Genomic DNA, 18,298 nt, shown 5'->3' with positions numbered 1-18,298 from the left:
ACTTGTGGTTTCCCAGGGGAAGAAGGTAGACCAAGGGGAGGATTGGGAGTTTGGGATTAGCAAAGGCAAATTATTATATATAGGCTGGATAGACAAAAGGTCCTACTGTATAGCAAGGGAAATATATTCAATTTTATCTTGTGATAAACCATGATGGAAGATAATATGAAGACATTTTGTTGTACAGCAGAAATTAACACAACATTGTAAGTCAACTATACATCAATAAAATTTTTTAAGAATTTGTGATTAAGGTGAAAAAAAATTATGTCAACAAACAAGTACATAGCTAAGTCCACACTGTCAGTCATCTCCCAAAATGTAAATGTATCTTAGTCATCTCTATTTTTCCATACTGTTATTCCCATAGAGGAATCCCCTTCCTCCCCAACACTCTTGCCCTTATCTCTCCCCAAACCTTCCAAAGTAGCACTGGGCCTGCTCCAAAGTTAATAATTCACCTATATCCTCAAATGATTTACTTAATATATTCTATACCTCCTAGCATTAACTGAATTGATACTCTCTCCTGAAAACACTGTTTTAACCACAACTTCAGAATGTGGGATTTGAGCTATTGGCTTTATTCTACCTCCAGATCATCATTCTCTTCACTCCTACTTTTTAAATGAGTTCATTTGTCACCCATGTCATTTTGGCTGAGCAATTATCTAGACTGCAATTTCCCATAGTATGATCCTAGATAGCTTGCCTCAGAATCACCCACAGTGTTATTTAAAATGCTCATCCCAGGGCACAATAAGATATTTTAAATCAGAAATCCTGAGTATTAAACACAAGTACTTTAATTTTTAACAAGTGCACCATGTGAATCTTATGAATTCTAAAGTTTGACAAACTGTGTTTCTTCATTCTTGCTACAGTCATTTACTGGTATCATAACCGCTCTCCTTCCCATGCATTTATATTTTGGCATCAGGTGCACAGTTTTCTTCTATACTAAAGGCCTTGGTGTTATTATAGGCTATATCAAAAGTAAGATGAACTCTTGAATATGCCGGCATCCTTGTTTCCATCTCCAAAGTAGTTACCTCTCAACCTCAGATACTTGTTCCTATGTCCATACCATGAACCTAGTCATCCCCTAGAGTTGCCCCAGCTCTACAATCTTAAAGTCAATGTCATAAAATAAACTCTGTCCTTTTAGATTTCTTCTCAATTACTCCCTTAATTCCTTATAGTGAATGAAAGGATAACAAAATTACTATATAACCATTGTTCTCTTATTGATAGCGAGAAATTACGTTACATACTCATAGTAATTGTGCTGTTATTACTTCTGAACATTGGTGCTGGTTTGAGTAACTTAATACTTTTTTAAGTTTGCAAATAAGAATTCAAGTTTAAATTTTTTGATATGAAATCTCCAAATCAGACAAGTGGTATAGTTCATCAGTACAGAAAAATGGGATGGAACAGGACCTCATACTAATTCCATTGATACATGAAATAGGCACTAACAGATGGTAGGCACGGTTGATTAGCAATCACACAGGAAAGTTAACAATTTATATCCATGATTTCATTGAAACAAACTAGAGCATAGGCAGTAGTTAAAAGGCATCAATAAATAAATCTTTTGTACATAATATTCAAAAGTCAAAGGCATGTGGCATGGTAATCAGCCCTAGGCAGGTGTTGAAGAACAAATCTCTCTCCAGTAAAATGATAAATTTTAAATATTTTGGTTTATATCTCTGTACACCATTTGACAATAAGCTCCATGATGTTAATGATTTTTTGTGTCTTAATTACCATTTTATACCCAGGATCTAGCACATAATAGATACCTAATAAAAAAAACAATAAATATCTCTAAAATGAATGAACATTACACATCATAAAAAGGACATACTGAGGCAAGGAGGCAGAAGTAACTCAGAACCAAGAACCACAATTCCATTAACTGAGAGTTTCTTAAAAAGTCTCTGAAAATTTTAGGAGCCTTATTGGGCCCAGATATTTGGAAGAAAGTAGTGGATGGGTTTGGAGGAAAATAGAAAGAACAAAGGAAAAAGAAATAAATGGAAAGGCATGAGACATCTACTTGGTCTTTTATTTTGCAAGCTTATATTTCTTTTGTTGCCCAAATTCAACCATATTAGGTAACTCTTTAATATAATGACTATTAAATATATTCATTTCTATACTGTATTGTGCCTAAATCAGCACTGTGAAGCAAGTAAGCCTTGGTCGATGACTGATGGATGGAACTGAAATCTCAACTTAAACAAAATGCAGTTCTTTATTATTTTAGGGTTTGAAGATTTATCTTCAGATTTTTATGATGAGGCTATTATCTCTTCTCAGATTAAGCAAAAGTCAATCTCTTTAGTTATTCCGAATATCCCAGGTCTTCTTCCTGAGTCTTATTAGTGCCCCCTTTACCTCTTTGTTCCTTAGAGTGTAGATGAGCGGGTTAAGAGTTGGAGTTACAACAGTGTAGAAAAGGGTGAGAAACTTGCCTTGTTCATGAGCATAGTGACTCTTGGGTTGAAGATAGACAGCTGTGACAGTGCCATAGAAGAGAGAGACCACAAGAAGATGAGAAGCGCAGGTGCCAAATGCTTTCTTCTGCCCTGCAATTGACTTTATTCTCAGCACAGCCTTAGCAATAGCACCATAGGAGGAAAGGATAATGACCAAGGGCACCACCAGGAGAACAATACTGGCTATGAATATCTGGATTTCAATGGAGTTGGTATCTGCACTGGAGACTTGAATGAGGGCTGGAACTTCACACACAATGTCATCCACCCTCTGATGGGAGCAGAAGGGTAACTGGAGGGTAGCAGGAGACTGGATCAGAGACTGAATCAGGCCAGTCCCCCATGCAAGGATGGCCAGCTGCAGACAAAGTTTGGGGTGCATAATAGTGGTATATTGTAGTGGATGACACACTGCCACATAGCGATCCACAGCCATAACCACGAGAAGCACACATTCAGTGGTCCCAAGCCACAAGAAAACATAAAGTTGAATGGCACAGCCAATGTAACTGATGGTCCTCTCTGGAGCCCAGAAATTAACCAACATCTGTGGAACACAGCTGCTGGTGAAACAAAGATCTAGCAGGGAAAGGTTGGAAAGAAAGTAATACATTGGGATGTGGAGTCTGGGATCCTTAAAGGAGACAAGAATTATGACTGTGTTTCCTGCAGTGGTCAAGCAATAAAAGATCAGAATTACCCAAAAAAGTATCTTCTCCAAATACGGCTTGTCAGAAAAGCCCAGGAGGATGAAATCACTATGGCTGTCATTGCAAATTGTGAACATAGCTTCTGGAGCAACAGCCTCTTCAGGAATGGTTCAAAACCAGTTGCTCGAAGGCCTGTGATGGTTCCAGTACAGAGACAGGAAGAGGAAGAAGGACAGTATGAATTATTTGATTATTTTTTACTCAAAGGTGAAATGTGGCATCCTTATTTTGGGAAAACAATACAAGATTTAGGGACCTGTTTTAATCTTTGATACTCATCACTCATTTACTCTATTTTTGTCTTCCTCTTTTGCATCTTCATGTGCTGTTTTTTAGAACTCTGAATTATAAGTAACATGTAAAATATATATCAAACACACATATTAGGGAAAATGACTTTACTAAATAGTATAAGATCATTTCATCTTTGCTCTCAAAGACTGTACATTTACAACATTTATTACATAGCTTTTAGATACATCATAGTTCAATCATGTTCTCTTTCTCCTTCTTTCTTTACATATTGTTCTCTTCTTTCTGTGTCTGTATCTCAATTTATCTGAATACCTTTTTCCCATGTTTCTCCCACTCCCTTTCATCTCGCCTATCCTTCAATCTCCTTCTCCCCCTCTTCTTCATTCCTCCTTTCCACTTTCTCTTTTGCTCTCTGAATTTGAATGCTTGTCCAGCTACTTTATGTCACAAGATCTTAAGAAATTTATTTTAACTTCTTATATTACCTTAGTTTTTCCTTTAGATATTCTATTTGGAAAATGGAGGGGAGGGAATCATAGAACCTACCTATCCTTGTTGGAGAAAATGTGAAAGCACAGAGAAAATACTAAAACAAACAAAAACCAAAGAGTTCCTGATCTCGTATAATTGCTCAGTGTACGGTAGCTATAATTATCATGAGCATGATCATAATTATGATACTAATAAAATAATTGTTTCAAGTGCAAAACATCAAACTATATAGGCAAGGTTTTACACAGTATTAGTGACAAAAAATGTTTAAAGTAATATAACATCTGTACATTATCTTTTTGCCAAAAAATTGAAAGCAATTGTACTCACGTGTCCACCACTATAAATTATCCATCTTTATACTGAGGAGCAGATATATCTGTATTTAATGAGCTTTTCTTCCCATAGAACCTGAGATTACAAAACAAATTTGTAAGATGTACTCCCTTTTATTCACATTTTCAGTGGATTAAAAAAGTTTTAAAGGAATATCCCTTTTTACTCAAACACTGGTATTATACACATTTCTTAACACATTAAAGAATAATGGTGCTATAACTTTTTCTTTTTTCTCTATTCTTGAGCTGTTGCTACTACTATTTAAAACAAAAAAACTCTACTCTTTTCTGTCACTTTCCTGCTTCTGTTTCCTACAATTTTCCTATTCCTGTAGTATAAGAAAATCTAACAGCTCTTCATGTTTATTTTATATAGCACTTTTTACATTTCAAAGTGTTCTCATTTACTACATGCCTTTGCAAGGGAGTCTCCCAATAGGACTCTCTGAATAAAAATAATCATTGTAAATGGGTTTGAAATAGATTTTACAAATCTATGCCCTTCAGTGACTCCTTTGCCTATCTTTTTAAGAATTTTAAAGTTGTGGGCCCCCTTCTTTTATCCAAATCAATATGTTTGATAAAGTCTTATTTATGGCAAGCCTTATTTGTGGAAAATTTAAAATATTCCTTTACAAAAACATTTTCCAGTTTACCAAATGTTAAAAAATTAAATTAAAATTTTGATTGTGAATTCCGGATGCTATTTCTATCATTTTATTTATGGTCTATTCTTTATTTACCAAGACTTTCCACAAGCATAGATTTAAGAAAATGTGCCTATAATCAATAGATTAGAATTAGAGATGCATAAATGAGACTGACACTGATAATCAGCAGCAGCAGCATAGCTATGCTTGACTGAGATCTTATCATGTAACTGACAATTTGCAAAGCAGATTGACTTATTTAATTATCACCCCTCCAAAAAAATTATGGGGGGGTGAATCTTGCCTGAGTCATCTTTGTATGTTTCATCAATAATTATGTTATATATTTTATAGCTTTTAAATAGTCCTATGAATGATAAAGTAGAGAAAATCAAATCTTGGAACTTGAAATTCCAAGTTGAAAATATTTAAAGTCATGTAAAAATAATACATTGTGTCAAATGGACTACTTAAGTCAAGATTCTAAGAAAAATTAGAACATGACCTGATATTTACAATCTATTATATAGTCACACATGAGGCGAATTTATAATCTCAGCTTAATTTCAACAACATAATGATATATCATGCAGTTATTTATCTTAAGTATTTTTATACCGTCATAGGCATATGTTTTTGCTTTTAAACAGCTTGCTGGAAGTTATCTCCTGAATATTCTGGTCCTATTGTTTCTTATCTGTCCATCCTATCCTTACTTTCCTATCATGAATCACCTTTGAAATTGTCACACACTAGTAGATTCATTTGAAGTTCTCCCTATCAGTAATTTTCAAGACAACAGGATATTGATACAAGAACTCCCAAGCACAATTATTTTGCAGGACATAAAGATGCACATGAGCTCTCACGTCTGATATTTTTATTTTATGATTTTCTTTAGTCAGATTTTTTTTGCTATGCCTTGCATTTTAGATAATCCATATATCCTCTCTGAGTCTCTATTCCCTTTTTGGTGCCATTGTTCCTTTACTTTCTGCAGAATTTTTACAAATTAGAGTTGAAATGCTGGCTTTGGTCATGAACCTGAGTCTAGTATTTCAGTAGAAGAGTAAAGTTTTATGTGTTAAAGAATCTCAGAGTCTTGAAGATTTTTCTAGCACCTAAACCAAGCTGCCTCCTAGTCCATCCTATGAATTTCACTCACTTTCAGTAAATCTGATTTATGTTCTTTGTATATTAGGATTATTCCTCCACTCCTGGTTTTCCCCCTGTTTTTTTTTTTTTTTTTTTTTTTTGCTTTTTAGGGCTGCATTTGTGGCATTTGGAAATTCCTGGGCCAGGGGTCAAATCAGAACTGCAGCTGCTGGCCACAGTCTGTGTCCTACACTAGATCCAAGCCACATCTGTGTCCTACACCACAGCTCATGGCAATACCAGATTCCCAACCACTGAGCGAGGCCAGGGATTGAACCCACATCCTCATGAACACTAGTTGGATTTGTCTCTGCTGCACCTCAATGGGAACACCCTGATTTTCCTCTTTTAAATTGTACTGCCCATATATCTACTTTTATCTATATATCTATGCCCATCCATTTCTCTTATGTCTCTAAGTTTCTTTCTAATTACTAATCATTGGATGCAATATATTTCCCCCCTGAATCAGCTATTCTCAAAAGGTTCTTGCGTGGGAGGATAAGGTATTGATTTAACTGATATTCACAATGTAAAATACAAGAACTCTCTTCATCTGTACTTTTATTGAGACTGTCTTTTTCTCAAAAACGTCAATTCCCCTATGATTTTCTTTTAGGCCACCTTCTCTGCCTCTTCAGAAGAGTATCTGACAAGTTTTTGCTGAGAGTCAGTCCACCACAATTCCTATGGCTGCAAGTGTGGAATACAATATTTACACCTCACCTTCTAAAAAATAGATGTCTCTGGTGAAATGTATCTCAACTCCACAACCACTTCTGATTTCAGCAGAGCTGCAACGGACAGTTCTGTGGGAACTCAGATTCATCTCATACACCCTGACAATGATCTAGCTCAGCCATGTATATGTCTTTCCTGATTGCCCCCCAAGGCCTTATCTGACACTATGGAAGCCTGGTTGGTACATAAACAAGTGCTGCCCAGAAATGCAAGAAATTTAATGACCCCATGGGAAATCTTCAAACAAGGGAAGGTGGTAGTTGTGGATGTGTTCCAGGAAACCTTCATTCAGAAGAAAAAACCCCATTTGCATTTCAGGGGATCCCTGGAGATCTGATCTCCCATTGCATACAACCTGACTAATACACCCTTATATTGTCTTTCTTGTCTGTCTTCTTCCTGTTCCCTCACTCATTATTCCTGATAACTTCCCCAATAAGTAATTTTAACCTACTTTTTTACTCAATCTCTGTTTTCGGTATGACTGTAATAGAGTTATACTGGAAGTGGCACTAGAGAGGACAATCTTAGATGAATACTCAGAAAATGAATCACTCACCAGTCAGAATGTAGTAGTAACACTTAGCTTCCTCTGATGCCAGTATTACCAATATTCTTGCCTGTTGTGATTTGGGATGAGGTATAAGTAGAAGCAACCTAGGGCTATGCTCATTCAACTGCTCAAACTGCTCATTAAAATGTAGATTTCTAGGCACCACATCCAGAGTTTATGATTCCCTAGGATTAGGGCGAAGCCCAAGAATTGGTGTTTCCAATAAGGCCCTAGTTGATGATGATGATGCTGGTTCAGAGAGGACACTTTAAGAACCACTAACTAACTGACAAGCTTTTACACAGCAAAGGAAATTATAAAAAAAGACAACCAATGGAATGGGAAAAAAAGAGTTTCTTTTTTTTTTTTTTATTTTCCCACTGTACAGCAAGGGGGTCAGGTTATCCTTACATGTATACATTGCAATTACATTTTTTCCCCCACCCTTTCTTCTGTTGCAACATGAGTATCTAGACATAGTTCTCAATGCTATTCAGCAGGATCTCCTTGTAAATCTATTCTAGGTTGTGTCTGATAAGCCCAAGCTCCCGATCCCTCCCACTCCCTCCCCCTCCCATCAGGCAACCACAAGTCTCTTCTCCAAGTCCATGATTTTCTTTTCTGAGGAGATGTTCATTTGTGCTGGATATTAGATTCCGGTTATAAGTGATATCATATGGTATTTGCCTTTGTCTTTCTGGCTCATTTCACTCAGTATGAGATTCTCTAGTTCCATCCATGTTGCTGCAAATGGCATGATGTCATCCTTTTTTATGGCTGAGTAGTATTCCATCGTGTATATATACCACATCTTCCGAATCCAATCCTCTGTCGATGGACATTTGGGTTGTTTCCATGTCCTGGCTATTGTGAATAGGGCTGCAATGAACATGCGGGTGCATGTGTCTCTTTTAAGTAGAGGTTTGTCCAGATAGATGCCCAAGAGTGGGATTGCAGGGTCATATGGAAGTTCTATGTATAGATTTCTAAGGTATCTCCAAACTGTTCTCCATAGTGGCTGTACCAGTTTACATTCCCACCAGCAGTGCAGGAGGGTTCCCTTTTCTCCACAGCCCCTCCAGCACTTGTTATTTGTGGATTTATTAATGATGGCCATTCTGACTGGTGTGAGGTGATATCTCATGGTAATTTTGATTTGCATTTCTCTTATAATCAGCAATGTTGAGCATTTTTTCATGTGTTTGTTGGCCATCTGTATATCTTCTTTGGAGAAATGTCTATTCAGGTCTTTTGCCCATTTTTCCATTGATTGATTGGCTTTTTTGCTGTTGGGTTGTATAAGTTGCTTATATATTCTAGAGATTAAGCTCTTGTCAGTTGCATTATTTGAAACTATTTTCTCCCATTCTGTAAGTTGTATTTTTGTTTTCCTTTTGGTTTCCTTTGCTGTGCAAAAGCTTTTCAGTTTGATGAGGTCCCATGGGTTTATTTTTGCTCTAGTTTCTATTGCGTTGGGAGACTGACCTGAGAAAATATTCATGATGTTGATGTCAGAGAGTGTTTTGCCTATGTTTTCTTCTAGGAGTTTGATGGTGTCCTGTCTTATATTTAAGTCTTTCAGCCATTTGGAGTTTATTTTTGTGCATGGTGTGAGGGTGTGTTGTAGTTTCTTTGCTTTGCATGCAGCTGTCCAGGTTTCCCAGCAATGCTTGCTGAATAGACTTTCCTTTTCCCATTTGATGTTCTTGCCTCCCTTGTCAAAGATTAATTGACCATAGGTGTCAGGGTTTATTTCCGGATTCTCTATTCTGTTCCATTGGTCTGTCTGTCTGTTTTGATACCAATACCACACTGTTTTGATGACGGTGGCTTTGTAGTATTTCTTGAAGTCTGGGAGAGTTATGTCTCCTGCTTGGTTTTTGTTTCTCAGAATTGCTTTGGTGATTCTGGGTCAAAAAAAGAGTTTCAAATGATGTAACTGACAAGGGCTTAATCTCTAAAACATACAAACAACTTTTACAAATCAACAATAAAAAAAAAAAATCAACCCACTGAGAAATGGGCAAAAGACCTGAATAGACATTTATCCAAAGACATACAGATGGCCAACAAGCACGTGAAAAATTGCTCAACATCATTGATTATTAGAGAAATGCAAGTCAACACTACTATGAGGTATCACCTCACACCTGTCAGAATGGCCATCATTAACAGGTCGACAAATAACAAACGCTGGAGAGGGTGTGGAGAAAAGTGTACCCTCCTATACTGTTGGTGGGAATGTAAATTGGTACATCCACTATGGAAAACAGTATGGTGGTACCTCAGAAAACTAAATATAGAATTTCCATATGACCTAGAAATACCACTCTTGGACATATATCTGGACAAAACTGTCCTTGAAAGACACATGTGCCCACATGTTCATTGCAGCACTATTCACAATAGCCAAGACATGGAAACAACTTAAATGTCCATTGACAGAGGAATGGATTAAGAAGATGTAGTATATATACACAATGGAATACTACTCAGCCAAAAAAAAGAACAAAACAATGCCATTTGCAGTAACAAGGATGAAAGTAGAGACTCTCATACTAAGTGAAGTAAGTCAGAAAGAGAAAGACAAATACCATATCATATCACTTATATCTGGAATATACTGTGCAAATCAACCTTTCCACAGAAAAGAAACTCATGAAGTTGGAAGACAGACTTATGGTTGTCAATGGGGGGGGAGTGGGATGGAGTGGGAGGCTGGAATTAATAGACACAAACTATTGCATTTAGAGTTGATAAGCAATGAGATCCTGCTGTATAGCAGAGGGAACTATATCCAGTCACTTGTGATGGAACATGATGGAGGATAGGAATATATATATTTGTGTGTGTGTGTGTATATATATATACATGAATATGACTGGGTCACTTTGCTGTACAGTAGAAATGGACAGAACACTGTAAATCAACTATAATGGAAAAAATAAAAACCATAAAAGAAATAGAAAAAAAAGAACCACTAACTAGGGAATGCTGTAACAGTAAGTAAGCCTCCATGAAAGCATTTAAAGATATTTTTATATCCCGAATAGAGAAAAGCACTTAAAATGATTATAAGGGTCACAAGATTTCAAAGGATACAAAATGCACATGAACAGACTGTTTATATTAAAGTCAGGATCCTAAAAGGGAAAGAGTCAGACATTTGCATCTGTAATGATGGATATCTGTACAGTGGCACCTCAAAAACATGAATATCTAGATTTCTCTGAACCTTGCAAACTGGAAGTAGTTTTTTCCCTCTTGCTAGAGGAGAGAAGCCACCTCTACGTGGAGATCATGTAAACATGTTCTCTGAAAAATGGTATAGTTCTTCTCACAATCTCTCCTTGCCCTAACTCACCACCTTCAGAGCAATAACTACAGCCTCTGCTATAAAAAGAAATAGCTTTTTTAAAACATGTAGGACCTGGCTAACATGTATTATCAGGAACTTTTCTTAGGAGAGAAACAGAATATAAAGCTGGATGTGGGGAAGTTTAAGACATGAAAACATTTTCCCAAGACTTAGGAATTAAGCTCCTGGAAATGAACACTAGATTCCGTTCTAATATACTACAAGGACATCTTATTAAAATTTTAACACAATTATATTTACAGTAAATGCAATGGAGTTGCTGCAGCTGCCTTGACAGAATATTAAAGTGTCACAAGGATCACAGTTAGGAATATTGGAATGCATTTATTATGTACAGAGAACCTATCACCTAACTAGACTCCCTATGATGTCCCTGAGGACACACTCTATTAATAGAGTAGAAAATGTATCAGTAGAAGAGGCAAAGTATATTTGAGAAGCTTAATGTCCTCTGCAGACCAATATTGATAATAGCAGATGCTTTCAGAGAACTTCGCTCCTTACTCAATTCCTATGATAAGACTCCAGATAAGCAGGGTCCAGGTGGCAGCTCTTAACTACCAAAAGCCAGCTAGATAAAATTAACATAATGGACAGTAAGAGTGTCTTGTTTCACGAAGATCTATGGTGGTGTCTAATATAATAAACTACAATTCTTCTAGGGGTAAGACAGATGTAGACATAATAAGAAAGTTAGTTGATTTGATTGGTTAGGAAAAAAATCAGAGTTGGTGAAATGGAAGCTGCAACAGAAAAATAATGATCTTTGCCCAGTTTTCATAACAAAGCCTGTTCTCAGATCTAGATCCTATCAATTAAAGGGAATGGAGGATCCCTTAAGGAAGAATTTTGGACTGCCACTATAAGGATATACAATAAATATTCCACAAAATATTTCCTCAAGCCATTTACCAGATTAATTTACAAAGGTGAGAGACAAATATTGAGACCAGAATTTGAGGGTCATTCAATATGGAGTCTTAGTTGACACATGCCAGGCAGGATACACAAGATGCCATCATGACCCCCAGTTAGAGTGGGAACTGAGGATAGGAAGTAAATGGAGCACTGGCCTAAGTTCAATTTATAGTTAGTCCAATGGATTTGTGACCTACCCTATGGTATTTCTTGTGTCCCTAAATGCAGAATAGGATAGATATACACAGAAGATTGGATACTTGGCAATGTCTACAGTGTATGCTGCTAAATCCGTGCATAGCTTCCATCCCTGCTATCATGGCTACTGTATTCATATGCTCACTGTACCAGTATTACAGGCAGTAGAACAAGGCATATGACAGAAACTTGACAATATTTTCTGGCCAATTTTATTTTCTGTTATTTAATTCCTTTCTATGGTAGATTCTATTTTGTGGATGTTAACATGTAATACAAAGAACAAAAGGCTTCATATGCCCGCTCCCATATATCTCCAAAGAACCCTGGAATATATGCCTCTGTTCCAGATTTCTTTATTCCAACTTTTTTTCCTTCCAGCCACCTGGAAAGCCTCTCAAATCATTTATTATTCCTCATGAGTTATATATACATAGTCTAATTTCAGGCTACTTCTTTTTTTTCACACAAAGTGGATGACCAGGTATATCACTTGAAATTCTGCCTACAGGGAGCAGTTTCCCTCACCACTATCTTTCAAGGTCACCCATGAGTGGAACTATAATTCAGTCTTTATCCTTATTGTTTGCATACATATACCAAGCTGATCTATTCACGAATCAAGATTGGTCTTTTTCTTCCTTTATTGGTGTGTTAGAAGGGTTCTCCCATGCTACATAGATGTGATCTGAGGAAGAAACATTGATGTAAAAGTGATGGACAGCATAAAAGTCTGAGCTACTTGCTCATGTAGTTTGTTTCTTCCATCTAATCAATCCTGAATGTACCAATATCCTGTTACAATGATTGCCTCTATATCCATTGACATTAACAACTCGGTGAGTCAGAAAGTATCCAGCTCATGAGGGGTACTTTTAGCTGCATGGTTATCTGATGTTTGAGATCAGGTGTTTTGTCTCTGCCAGGACACAGAGACATGACAGAAGCTGTTTTTCAAAAGATGTATAATCTCCTGCCACAGATAGCAGGATTTTCCTCCAAACCCTAAACTTGTTTTGTTTCTAGTTTCCCATAAACTTGCCATAAATTCCACCTGATGCTTTCCTACCACAACTTATACCTCTAGTATGTAGGACCTTACAAATTGTATGCGCCAAGTTTCAGGATGACTTACACTAGATCTTAGACATGCTATAGAGTCTTTTCTTACTCTGGCTTTCATTCAAAGCTGGCATCCTTCTGTGTTACCAGCAGATGGATTGGAGTAGAATTCCATGGTGTCAAATAAATTTACTACAAAACAAAGAGATCTGCCAGGCACTTTGCTTCTTTTTTTATGCTAGGAAATTCGTAATGCAACAATGCATCTTTTACTTTGGATGTGATGTCCCATGATGCCTCAGACCAATGAATTTATAAAACTTTTATTGATGGGTCAGGCTCTGGAATCCTTACAGTTTCTCACTCACCTTCTACAGCACAAGTGTCTTTTCAAAACTTTGCATGTATTAACTATTTTGTGCTCATACAGTCTGATTAGCATGTTGTTCTTGATATAGTTGACCAGTGTGATGGCCTGCAGAATGTGCAGAGAGTTCAGTTCTTTTCAGTCTATATGATGACAGAAGGTGAAAGACTAAAGATAGCCCTGGGATGATATATATTGTCATTTCTAAGTGAATGTAAATTCCTTCTGATCATCTTTATTGATAGGAATGAAAATAACACATTTACCAGATGAAGGACTGCATACTGAGCACCCAATACCCAGTTAATATGCTCTACCAAGAAGACACATCTGGTCCAGATAATTCACTTGGGGTTATGACTTGTTTGAATTGTGGCAACCTGTTGTCATCATCCAAGATTTTTTATTTTTTTCAGTGGGCTAACTGGTGAAGCAAATGGAGATATGACAGGGACTACAACCAAAGCATTTTTAAGATTGTAAAGAAATAAATAAGAAAATAAAAGCAACCTTAGAACCATAAGGACAATTCAGTGTGCAGTATTAAAATTGGCAGGACATAAGGAGAACCAAAAAAAGAAAAATATACATATATATTTCTTCAGTGATATGTTGCAGGACTTATGCTTCTATGCTTCCCTACTATTATCTCCTTCTAAATTTGCTTTTATGTTATAATCCAAGTCCATAAATAATATTATTTTGAAAGCTAATTAAGAATATGTACTGCACATGCTAACACTAATTTCATTATGATAATCTAGAGAAGATCAAATAATGCAAGAAGCTCCATGGAAAAGAACCTGACTAGTATCCATTAGGATGCAGGTTCAATCCCTGGCCCCGCTCAGCAGGTTAATGATCTGACGCTGCCACAAACTGCACTGTAGGTTGCAGGGTGGCTTAGATCCCACATTACTGTTGCTGTGGTGTAGGTTGGCACGGGTAGCTATAATTCGACCTCTAGCCTGGGAATTTCCATACACCACACCTGCAACCCTAAAAAAAGCAAAAAAAAAAAAATGTAAAAGAAATTTATTCTGAGTGATCTATAATATAAAGTGACAAAATCAGAAAATGCAAACATCTAATCGTAGAAAAATGATTAGGATATGATTTATAGATACATTATTAATTTATAAAAGAATGTTGTATGGCTATAAAAATTGAGAAAATGTAATAATTTATAAAATGATTATATTCTGTATATGATTTTATAATTTATAAAAATGTATTATACACAAGAGAAAAATGAGTGAAAAAAAACACATTAAAATAATAACAAAGAATTTTATTTAAGGTTGTATCTATGTTGATGCTCAATTCAGTTTCAATTTTATATTAGGTGATAACATATTAAGTTATAAATTGAACAAATCAATTAATTTTCAAAACTATTCTTGTTCCAATCCCTACTATTTCTACTAGTTCTATCTCAGTGAATCTATGCTAACCTTAAACTTCGATGCATTAATTTATATATTGTGACATTGCATGATACAGTTTCTTAATTTGTAGATCTCTAGTAGGTTTAGTCCAAACACATACATCACAAAAATCAACGAACAAAAATACTATTTTCCCATATGCACCATCAATGGACTCAGTATTTGACCCTGAGACCACTTAAAAGAATGAGGTATATAATTTATTTAGACTTGTACTCTCCTGATTAAACAATTCCAAACTTATTTTTTATGGTTTATGTTTCATGACTATTATGTTCACCTTAGTTTTTAGATTTGTGAACGATCTACATGTCACTGTTATGTTACCAGTGCTGCTGGGAATAGAGTTCACTTATTTCCTCTCTGGACACAACGACCAATTAAACTTGAAGGGACTCTCATATCCCTGGAGCTAAAATATAGGATAGAGCATTGTATGAATAATAAGCCCTCTATTTAAAGGTACAACCCCCTTTCCATGACTCTACCAACATTACTGGTATCTATACAATCAGCTTTTCCTTGTAAAATCCTTTAGGAATCTGTGGAGAAGAGCTTGAGTCAATTAACAGTGCCTCAGTGACTGAAGACAATATCTACAATAACTGTTACTTCATCTTAAGGACTTTCCTCATTTATGTTCTGATGCTGTTCAAATTATATGCTAATTTCATTCTCAATCTATGGGCAAAGGATAAATGAATAGGAACGTCACTAGGGTTGAAAGCTCAGTAAGTCATTGAATTTATCAACCTATCTTTGGACCAGACTTCCTTCGAAACATGGCACACAGAAAGGCATGGATATCTCTCTGACATTTGGGGAAAAAAGGTAAGTAATGTCTACTGCAGAGAATTACATTACCATGAGGGGAAAAAATCGCTCAAGATCATCTCACCCACATCCTTGCCTCTGATTGCTTCAGATTAAATAATCAAAGTGTTCAATTTGTTTCCTAGGAATTTTGAAATAAATGCCAAGTGTTTTCAGGGATTCCAAACCTCCTGTTTCATTACACTCTTTATTTTATTTTTTAATTAAAGTATAGCTGACTTACAGTGTTATATTAGCTTCAGGTACAAAGGGAAATGATTCAGTATTTTTTCAGATTATTTGCCATTCTAAGTTATTACAAGATAATGGCTGTAAAGTCCCTTGCTATACAATATATTCTTATTATTTATCTACTTCAAACGAATGTTCATTACATCTCCAAGCAAAGGAAGTCAGTGGAATTTTTAAGCAAAAAAAAAAAAAATAATAATTAGTAGAATTTAAGGCTTCTTCTGATTAATAGAGGATATAGAAATAAGAAAAGAGTTAAGATGACAGAGGACCAAACATGGTTGTCAAGAAGTGAGTTCATTTTTCTGATAATTTAAAGAGGAACTGATGGATGAGCTGACACTAGTGCCATATAAAATGTGGGGAAGAGTATATGTGAAAAAAAAAAGAAGTAGAAAAAATAAAATACCTGCTGCATAGAGTCCTCCTATTTCCCATGCCTTTTAAACAAACAAATATCTCCCACTAGCCATTGATTTCACTTCCATTTATTGAAAACTATGATCTCAGTACCATGCCAGAAACAAAGAGAAAGTGACTTATAGTTTAATCATTTCATATTACAATATTATAAAATTATAATAAGCATTTACCACCAATAGTAATTTGCTTGCCTGCTTTACCATATACATGACAAGTGGAGATAATGATATATTATCACTACTAACAATTACTGCTAATGATTAATATTATTGATGCTATTAGTGATAACTCACATTAACTAAATGCCTACTATGTTTCAGGCATTGCTCTAAGTTCTATGTGTATGTATTGTCTCATTTGAGCTTCACAACAACTCTCTTACTATCACCAAGAGATTTTCTTTCTTAACGTGGCACAAAAATATTTGCTACCTTACCCAGGATCACACACCTCAGAAATAAAATGATGGCAAGTTTTAAGTCCAGAGGCAGTGTTCTTAACAGATACCATTTTTTTTTTTTTGCTTTTTAGGGCATCACCCATTGCATACAGAAGTTCCCAGGCTAGGAGTCAAATCAGAGCTATAGATGCTGGCCTACCCCACAGCCACAGCAGTATGGGATCTGAGCCCTACACCACAGCTCACAGCAGCACTTGATCCTTTACCCGTGTCCTCATGGGTCAGGTTTATTACCACTGAACCACCACGGGAACTCCAATAACAGATAACTTTTATGTATTTATTTATTTTGCTTTTAGGGCTGCGCCTGTGGCATATGGAAGTTCTCAGGCTAGAGGTCTAATCAGAGCTGTAGCCACGGGCCTACACGACAGCAACACAGGATCAGAGCCACATCTGCGACCTATACCACAGCTCACTGAAATGCTTGATCCTTAACCCACTGAGCGAGGCCAGGGATCAATAACTTTTAAAGATGATTATTTTTACATTGCTAAATGGATATTTAATAAAATACTTGTGGTTGTTTTGACTTTTGTTTTTTTAATGATGAGAAAGCTGCATATTTTTTCAATTTTCACTTTTATTTTTTTTCTCCCTCAAATTTCTTATTCATAACCATTGATCACTTTTTGTTGGATTTTTGGCCTTTCCTCATAAATGCTATGTAATAACTTTAATATTTTAATATAGTAACCATTTTTGCCACAAACACTGCACGTTTTTCATTCTATATTTATCTTTTATCTTTGCTTTTTTTGTTTGTTTGGTTGGCATATGGAGATTCCCAGGCTAGGGGTCAAATCAGAGCTGTTGCTGCTGGCCTACACCACTGCCACAGCAATGACAGATCCAAGCCACGTCTGCAACCTACACCACAGCTCACTGTAATGCCAGATCCTTAACCCACTGAGCAAGGCCAGGGATCGAACCTGCGTCCTCACGGATCCTAGTCAGATTCATTTCTGCTCTGGGCCATGATGGGAACTCCTATCTTTTATCTTTGTATAAATCTTTTGTCATGTGAAAGTTTAAAATTTACATGTTACAGTCAAAAAAAAGTCAAATCTCATATCCTCTTGTGTTTTTCAACTGAAAGTATATTACTGTTATTTACCAAGGAATAATGTATATCTTCAGCTAAAAACCTAAAATTAAAATCACATGTAATGGAAGCAGTTACAAATATTATAACCACATTCAGCCTCATGTAGACATCCCATGGTCAAATTATACTTCATATATCAGTCTAGTAGCACTCTCTATTTTTATTGTAAATTATATGGTATCAGTCATATCAATGACCTTGGATTTAAACATTCAAAGAAGACTGAAGAAGTTTGATCTACATAACTAAATAACTGATAACTTCCACAGACTGCAAAAAATCGACTTGATTATTTGACTTTGATGTTCCTGGTTTCATTTATAACCACTGTTGTGTTACATGTTGTCATTCTTGCTGTGCTATATGTATATTTGAGGGAAAGTATGGTATAAAAAATAGAATGGGCTTTATATCCTGCCTTTGAGCATTGAACCCACCATTACTGAGTGTGTAAATTATTCTCACT

General features: G+C 36.0%; 1 protein-coding gene and 1 long non-coding RNA gene across 2 annotated transcripts in view; both read right to left on the bottom strand.

Annotated features, from left to right (window-relative positions):
• Positions 1–1,766: 1,766 nt before the first annotated feature.
• Positions 1,767–3,297, bottom strand: LOC110258996 (olfactory receptor 2H2-like). The gene has a single exon (XM_084970342.1). The coding sequence runs from the start codon at positions 3,295–3,297 to the stop codon at positions 2,353–2,355; it is 945 nt and encodes a 314-aa protein (XP_084826468.1). The 3' UTR covers positions 1,767–2,352.
• A 5,487-nt stretch (positions 3,298–8,784) lies between these two features.
• LOC110257996 (uncharacterized) overlaps positions 8,785–18,298 on the bottom strand; it is an 819,260-nt gene continuing 809,746 nt past the window's right edge. The window contains exon 8 of the long non-coding RNA XR_014809830.1: positions 8,785–9,311. This is a non-coding gene — a long non-coding RNA (uncharacterized LOC110257996). The remainder of the gene's footprint in view (positions 9,312–18,298) is intronic.

Source organism: Sus scrofa, chromosome 7, assembly GCF_054392235.1.
Source record: "Sus scrofa isolate SSC_HxYL_T2T_F1_AM1 chromosome 7, Sscrofa_HxYL_maternal_Yorkshire_Landrace_v2.0, whole genome shotgun sequence".
In the NCBI taxonomy this organism is placed as follows: domain Eukaryota; kingdom Metazoa; phylum Chordata; class Mammalia; order Artiodactyla; family Suidae; genus Sus; species Sus scrofa.
The sequence above is the reverse complement of the archived record's forward strand: the minus strand, read 5'-3'. Positions and strand labels throughout refer to the sequence as shown.